The sequence below is a fragment of the Coloeus monedula genome (genome assembly GCF_965178545.1).
Source record: "Coloeus monedula genome assembly, chromosome: 3".
Classification (NCBI taxonomy): domain Eukaryota; kingdom Metazoa; phylum Chordata; class Aves; order Passeriformes; family Corvidae; genus Coloeus; species Coloeus monedula.
The window spans coordinates 108,866,277-108,874,846 of NC_138783.1; the positions used below are offsets into that span (position 1 = coordinate 108,866,277).

The window sequence follows — 8,570 nt, forward strand, 5'->3', positions numbered from 1 at the left end:
TGCATTAAGTATGAAAGAAGAAAACAAACACCTGAGCATGTGGAAGAGCTTCACCTGCTCTTAGTTATTTTTCTATGAAACTTTTTTAATGTCTGAGGTTCACTAAAAACACTTAAAAAAAAAAAAAAACAACAACAACTTACTGGTCCACAATAGGAGCTGCACAGCACAGGAGTACCTGTAGTTTTCCTTATTTAATATGTACTGAAGGGTTTTATTTAAGTGGTGGATGGTAAACACATTTTTATTAAGAAGTATCTTAAACTAAAAACTGACTTCGAAAAATATACAAACTTTTTAACATTCACACACTAAGCATTAATGTGACTATATTGGGAAATATGCAGAGTAGGTGTGCTCATTTCTGAGGAAATCTTCCCACTGGCAATTTGTAAGAAGCGGCTAATGACAATATCTTTGGCTTTGACAGCCTCCATGTTCCTTTCCCGTGATATTTGCATGCTGATTTGATCCACGTTAGTCATGATTAGCTCCGAGGCCAGGATCTGGGTGGGGGATGCCCTGTTTGCTGTGCTGTCCATGATGTACTGCTTGTAGAGTTCCACCAGCTTCTGCTCAAGGTAGTCGTTCAGGGCGGAGTCGGAGAGGGGCTGCAGGTGGGGCCCTAAGCTCGTCAGCCGCCAGCACGAGGAGTAGCCTTGGACTGGCCTGCGGACAGTGTCACTTGTGGGGGGAGCCTTCACAGACTCCATGGCGGGAGGAATCTCTGAGGACTCCAAGAAGGGGCCTATGCCGCTGTCACAAGCAAAATCTGTTGTGACTGAGCTAATTGGCACCACATAGTCCCCAGCTATATGCAAATCATTGTAATTCTTACAAATGCTCTTGCAGGAAGGTGGAACCAGGTAGGTGACCTTTTCCATCAGCTCGTCGCAGACATGTGTAGCTGGAGGTGGCTGCCCTGTGGGTGTTGGGTGCTGGACAGGCTGTGGGAGATTATCCTTCTGCCTTCTGCTGTGCTTGCTACCTCTAGAGCAGACTGAGGAAATGCACTTGCCAGCAGATCTGCATCTCTGAAGGAGGCTTTTTCCTTGTGCTTCGCACGTGGAAGAATAATTAATGGACCTCATTTCATACACCCCTTCATCAGGCAAACTCTTGTAGGGTGCAGGGTTCAGGTCTTCACAAAAGTAGGTGATTCTATGAAGATAACCTTCCGACAGCATCCTTCTCCAAAGGAAAGGAATCACCAGCAGACAGAAAAATGATAAGAAGAAGTTAATTACAAAAAGTTCATTTTAAACTCACTGAGCTGTGATTACACTCACCAGTCTGTTACTGGCTGCAAAGAGAAGTCTCCAATTTGGACATGAACAAGAGTGTCTCTACCTTGCTAGAGGACTTGAGTCAGTGAGTGATCAGCCAGTCTCCCTGTTGTGCTATTAACTCAATCTCATCAATCATATTCTGTATAAAATAAGATGTGGCAAGTCCAATGCATCCAATGGCAAGTGAGTTGTGGCGAGAAGACAAGAAGTCTGTTGTTGTGGAACAGCTGCTGCAATAGCTTGCACTTAAATATATCTAATTTTGCTCTGGAATTCAATAAGAAGACAGGGGCTTCCCCCTTTTCTCATACGCTTTTAAGAAGACAGGGGTTTCCCCCTTTTTCTCATATGATTTGAAGCAACTTTTGTTGTGTGTGGCTTGTCAGCTGCCTCTGAACTATGATGATTTAAGATTCATGTTGAGAGTATCACCCCTTCTGTTCCAGACTAGTCAACAGCTGTAGGTGTGGTTCCTTTTCATTAAAAAATCTCAGACCATTAAATTTGCACTTTGCACTTCTGCATTGCAATCAGGATGGAATTAATTGTCTCCAACTTTTAGACATGAAAATGTCAGTGGAAAAAGCAAAACATTTTGGAGGCATGATTCATCTGGCCTGGTTTAGACACCTAAAACAAAATGAAATGAATTGTGCCCTAGATTTGCTTACCACTCTCCAGCTGCTATAAAATGATCTTAAACTAGATCCTAGATGTAGATATCTGCAGGGTACTTTTGAAGAGACAGATTTCAGTGCAATGCATAGGAAAGTGCACACTTCAGAAGTACTCCAGCTCACTCTTTCACCGTGGGACTAGTCGTACCATAGCTCTGGAATCAGTTTTCATTGCATTTCTGCAAAGGCACAATCAAGTTCCAGCAGTCACTTACTCTCTCCACTCTCTGAGCAGGCAGCTCAGACCCAAAAGCTGCATGCACAGACATGTTAGTGATTAAAGACAGGACTTGCTAGCAAGGACATACATGCATCTGCACATCAGTAAATTTCTGCCCAAGTTTTAGCAGCTCCACTATCACCGAAATTTTTTTAAGACCACCTCTCTTTTTTTTTTTTTGTAACAGATGTCAAGGATACGATCAATGGGAAAGATGTTCTAAATAAATTGTTTGGTCCAGCAAAGAAAAAGCAGATTTAAAGTGAAAATAAATTAAAATTAAAATTATTTATGTAATACAAATTGTCTTTTCCAAGAGTGAAGGGACTCTTATTTCTTAGTAAAGCTTTTCATGTGCCACAGTTGCTAGTGAAAAATGCTACAACAATAATTGTTGGCTAAATCCTGTCTAAGCATGGAGATAGACTTTCCACAGATGTTAGGAAGGAGACAGTGTGAGAAAACACTTTCCTTGAGGAAAGGGAATCACTTCCACACCATGAAGAAGAAGGTTGAAGGGCAAATAACCTTCCTTCAGGCAGAAATATTAATAGGAATTAGATGTGTCCAAACACATCTTGGTGTTTGGCCTTGCTGACCCTGGATTCTCTTTGTTGCTGGAAGTTGTGTGGGATTTCCCACAGACAGTAACATTTAATTAAAAGTGACCTATTTACACAGAAGGGAAAAAAATAATGTTTGGGGCTTGGCAGTCCTTGCAGTATGCTGCTGTTGTCTCACTTTAGGTTTTAGCTTTGATTAAGATGCCCCCACAGAAATCTTAGCCAAATGCTAGAGCTGCTCAGGTTGTCAACTCTCTCTTCTGCTTCTGTTCCCCTCTTTTGCAAAGGCTGTTCCCTTCCCCCAGCAATCCAAGGTCCAGATGTCTTTATTGCAAAGTCACCACTGACTGTGACTAGCTTGAATCTGGAAATGTTATACATTTATTCATACGTTATTTTTAACATGGATTCAGAGAAATGAGTGGAAATGTAACTTATGAACTGTCCACTGGTCAACCAACACAGGCAAAGACAGTTGTCTTTGGGCAGCACATGACACTTTGGTCTTTCCTGCTCCCCAGATGCGAGTTGTTTCTGCCATAAGGTGCTACATGAGGGAAATGAAACCGCTGGTTTCATTTCTTTGCAGTGCATTCTGTTATGCTTATTTTAAGAGTGTTGGGGCACTCTGTCTGAGACAGAAGTGGAAAAAAAAGAACTGGCAAATTCAAAAATATTAGGGTCTCATTGTGCTCAGAGTTGTGTGTTCTGCTGAATGACCTACAAGCTTACCCTCTGAAGCTGGAAAAGGCTGCCACACTAATCTGGCTTTTCCCAGCTCTACAAGGAAATCTGACTGAAGTTTTGATAGGCAGTGTTGAGAGCATGAATGCAAAAGGGAGGCACATGTATCTGTAGTGTCTCTTGTCCTAGTACTTAATATAATATATACCTCTGTCAAGTTATTATCCCGTCATTCCAAGTCATGCAACTGTGTCACCTTTAATTTTTGCATTTTAAATCTGATAAGAATTGCAGTTCTCATTAATTCTGCTTTCTCGTGCCTCTTCTCTTAATCCCCTCTCTGTGCCACAGACACACATACACCACGATTCCAAGGGCACAGGGATTATATCTAATGTCTTTTAATATTTGGGTTTCTTGCTCCTCAAATCCAGATTTGACTTTCACCTGCCTGAAAATAATTGCGTAACTTTTTGTTGCACAAGGAAAACCAGTCCCTTTTACAATTCTGATCTGGCACATTTTGCATGTGAGGTGAACAAAGACATTTTCCTTGTTTCGCTACTGCCCTGGCAATGGGCACTGACTACGTTGTCTAAGCCTAGTGGAGATAGAGGGAGAAAACTGTCTGGTTTACACTGTCTTTTCTATCTGACATAGTCTTTATTACTGTCAGATGATCTTAAAACTCATATGTCTTGCCTGAGGTTTTTGTTCAGTTCTTCAGCAGAAGAAAAGCCTGAAGGCAGGATGAATGTTTAAAGTCACATGGAGAATCCAGGGGTATTACCAGTGTGTGGCAACAAATTTGCTAGGTTGTACTGCTTGTAGACAGTGCCAGTGTTTGCATAAAGACCTCAGATTACAGTCTGAGAGCAGGAAAACAGAATGGGCGTTCTTGGTCCAGGATAAGCAAAACACTTATGGAAAGCCTGAGAAGTGAACACAAAGAGATATGATAAATTGTGTCCTGTTCAAAAACCTGAGCAAGATGAAAAGTTGCTAGAGAGAATGGAAACTACATGGTGCTAGCTGTGATCACAGTTCCGTGGGGAAAGGGACATTCTTCTGCATTTCAAAAGGAGGGGATGGAAACTCACAGAAGAGACAATCTGTGTTGGATATGTCTGACTTTCAGTTCCCTGAGCAGGGCTCTGACTGGCATTAAAGTTGTGCTGCTGGGGATTGGACCTTGAGTCTTACCACAGGGTATACCTTGAGTTCTATCTGATTTACTAGATGGGATCCCAGATGACAGTCTCCCTGTCTCGAGGGCACTCAGATCCTATGGGTCCATCCGTAATATTTTTTCCCTCTTTTAAGAGACATTTTTTCCAGGCTGTGGAGATACAGACAGATCCCCCCTGTGAGGTGTGGGATCTACCTGAGATTGCCAGACACACATGCAGGAGTCCTGGCAAGCAGGATAGTCTGTACAGCAAGCTTACAAGTATTGCAGGACCCATATCTCACCCTCCCCTGGGGCTGGTGTGTAACAGCTCCCAGGAAGCCTCAGGACAGCCAGACTGGGGAAACCAGGACAGTGAAGTATATGAGTATAATGAGCTGTGCACATGGGTAAGTAGAGGCTCTCTTTCATGCCTGAAACCTACAGATCTTTGGTATCTGAACCTCATTTGGCTTGGGTACAGATAATGCTGATGACACCAAACTGTGGTGAGATGGACATATGTTACAGGCAGACCTGCACAGGCTGGAAGGTGGGTCAGCAATAACAGCATCAGGTTTAACAAAGGCAAGTGGCAACTCTGCACTGGGATGACACAACCAAAGAGCCCAGCACAGGACCTGTGTGCCTGGGGAGTCCTGCTGAGATGGACCTGTGGGTCCTGGTGCACAGCAAGGTGACCCTGAGCCAGCAGTGCAGTGCTGCAGTAATGAGGAAAATCAGATCCTGGGCTGCACCCACAGGGGCATGGCTGGCTGAGATAGAGACGGGATCTTCCCACTCAGCATTTTTCAGGCTGCCCCTGGAGCATCTAGTTCTGGTCCCCAAAATATAAAAAAAGGTGTGGACAGACTGGAGAGGGTCCAATGGAGGGCCAAGAAGATGATCAAAGGGCTGGAATATCTGCTTTGTGAGGAAAGTTTGAAGGAGTTAGGACTCTTCTGCCCAGAGAAAAGAAGACTGGGGGAAGGGGACAGCTCATCACAGTATTCCAGTATTTGCAGCTGCAAAGGAGACAGAGGCTCTCTCTTCAAAAGGAGCCGCATGGAGAAGACAAGTGGCAATGAGTACAAGTTGCATTGGAATACAATCACTTTGGTTGGAAAAGGCCTCTAAGATCATCAAGTCCAACCCTTAACCCAGCACCACCATGTTCACTGCTAAACCATGTCCCCAAGTGCCACATCCACATGATTTTCAATGCTCCCAGGGATAAGAGGGAAGAGGTTTCATATCAATATGAGAAGGCAATTTTTTACAGTGAGAACAAATAATGACCGGAACAAGTTCCCCAGAGACATGGTGGAGTCCCCTTCACTGGATATTTTCAAGGTGGGATTGGACAATTTTCTAGATGTATGCTTCCTTTCCCATGAAAGGTTGGATCAGATGATATTTTGAGATCCCTTCCAACTTATGCTGCTCTCTGACTATGATTCTACAAGAGCAGTGGCTGCTGTTTGATGTAGGAGTGGCTCACTTTGCCCACAGCAGAGGAGAAGATGAATAGCCAGGGGGTGGTTTTGTGCAAGCATCCGAATGTTGCCCATTACGTGTCACTTCCTCTCCCTGCTGCTGCTGCTGCGGCTCTGGAAGATCTGGTGCCTGCAGAGCTGCACCATGAGGCTCTTTCAGCAATCACCGTGAGCCAAACCATTCTTGTTCCCTCCTCACAGCTCTCTTCGCTCTGATCTTTTGGTCTTTCCACTGGAGAAAACATAAGCCCTGCTCATCTTCTTTATTCACATGTCAACAGTTGAAGATATGCAGAAAACCTAGGAGTTCCTCATCCATGGGGGAATGTGGGCTGGTTTGAGGGGAACAAGTAGGTTTGAGATGATAATAATCCTGTATATCAAGAGTATGAGGGAATCTCCTGAAAGTACAGGATAAAGGAAGCTAGAGAGGAGAGACATCTTCCCCAAGAAGCCTACTACACTGTTGAATGCTCTTGTTATACAAGTGCCTACTCAGTTTTGATCATGCTAAATGGATGACAATGAGCTTCAGGAGCATTCAGCTTCTTTCATTTAGAAACACATTCTCAGTGTATTTTTGAATGCTGCTGTATCTCTAAGTTGAGTTTGTGGGGACATGCTTCCATAAAAATACAATGAAAACTGTATATTTGTAAATATAACTTCCTGAACTCTGGAAGTTTCCCATCCAAGTTAGTTAGAAACTTCATAGAGACCAAGCCTGGTTCATTTTCCATACCTTTCTTCATCATCTACACCTAGACAAAGTTGGTTTAGGACCCCATCAATCTTGTTCAATAGCATTTTGCATCGCATATCCACAGCTGTAAACAACAGCATGAAATCTGAGGCAGGAACGAATCAGGCTCCATATTCACAAGGAAGACTTGGCTACACAATATTTCTACCCTGTGCTTTTATCATTTTCTTCCTGGGGTGGAAATAATTTCATGTCTCTGGATGTCTGTGTTTATTTTAATGAGTTGTTAGCTGTTACGACTGAACTACATGTACTACAGTATTTTGTATCTAAGCATTTGAAGTAAAGGGGCAATAAATCCACATGAACTCTTACAGAAGAGAATACAGTTTCTAGAAATGAAAAGAATAAAGGGTAAATCAAGAAAGACAGAAAAGGCTGAAGGTGTTTCCCAGAAGGAGTGATGGAAATGGTCCACAAAAAGGCATTGAAATGTTAGTCACATTTGCTGTAGAGCATAAAAAAGAGGGGAGAGGAGGCATGTTGTGCATGTACACTCATGTTGAGCTGAGAATTTCTAGCAAACCAGGAAATTCACTGAGAATTGGGAAAATGCAATTATAAGGTTTCTTTGTTTATAATTTTTAACTTCATCGTGTCTTCAGAGAAGTCTCATCTTTCTTTCTATGATGTTTTTTTAATATATGATGCCCATATTCATCTATCTTGGTGCCTATTTTTATTTATAATCTACAAATAGAGTACTCCAGTTGGAGGACTTTACTTAGTACAGTAACATGCACAGAAATTTCAATAACAATATCTTAATTATGATAAATGCAACACAGCTAGTAAGACTCACTTTAAAAATAGTCTGAAAAGCCTGTTTAGTCTGATTTTATGAAAGTCTTTAGAAGTATCAGAGGAGAAATTTTATTTGTTTTCATTTTGAAGTCTCATTGCAACCACAGTTGGTCATTTTTGTGAAGATGGCATCTTGGAAATGTTCTCATCACTTCTTAAGACAGCAGAAACTGCCTGTGGACAGCGGCTGAGACTCTGCAAACACATGTGCATTTAAAACAGAAAAAGTGCATCTTCATTTTACCAGCTATCAGCTGTGGTCCCACAAAACAGAACCAAGACACTTTGATAAGCAAAAGCAACATTTTCGTACATTTCTATAATGTGCAGTATATTTTAGTTCTTACCTCCAAAGATACAGCAGCTGACCAGGTACAGAAAAATTGATGTCTTCTTACTAGTTTGAAGCTTCCTGTGAGTCTGTCCTACCCCAAAATGCAATGCTCTGTTTTTATTTCCTTTTTAATTGCACTTCTAAGATAACATCTGTTTTACTTCTAATCCTCTAGACCAAAGAAGTATAGAAAGAAAGTCCCTTAGGAGATGAGGGGGTTTTATAACTGACTGAACTGCAACACACTGAACTTGCTTCCTCTTTTATGTCCAAATGAAACTTCATTGTGAAACTGTGTACTGCTAAAATAACTGATTGCACCACACTCAGTCCAGGCAGATGGACTGTTGTAAGAAAAACTCTGTTGGGTCAAATACTCAAAACAATCTTAGAGAAACAGTTCATCTGCTGGCAGCTTACAGTGCACCCGACTTCAGCCACTATCCATCCCTCTCCTTTTAGCTGACACAGTGAGACATTTTGACATGTCAAGACTGCCATGCCAAATAAGTTAGAAGAGTGAGGTGCCAAAGCAGAAATGCATTGCACAGCAGGCCTACTTTGTTGTCTGC

The 8,570-nt window shown here is 42.2% G+C and overlaps 1 protein-coding gene across 1 annotated transcript; it reads right to left on the reverse strand.

The window, feature by feature from the left end:
• Window positions 1–311: 311 nt before the first annotated feature.
• TASL (TLR adaptor interacting with endolysosomal SLC15A4) lies at window positions 312–8,130 on the reverse strand (the record flags this gene model as incomplete). Its single annotated transcript, XM_082278217.1, has 2 exons — window positions 8,012–8,130; window positions 312–1,188 (listed from the first exon to the last, which is right to left on the reverse strand). The coding sequence occupies exon 2, from the start codon at window positions 1,185–1,187 to the stop codon at window positions 312–314; it is 876 nt and encodes a 291-aa protein (XP_082134343.1). The 5' UTR covers window position 1,188; window positions 8,012–8,130.
• Between the last annotated feature and the right edge of the window lie 440 nt (window positions 8,131–8,570).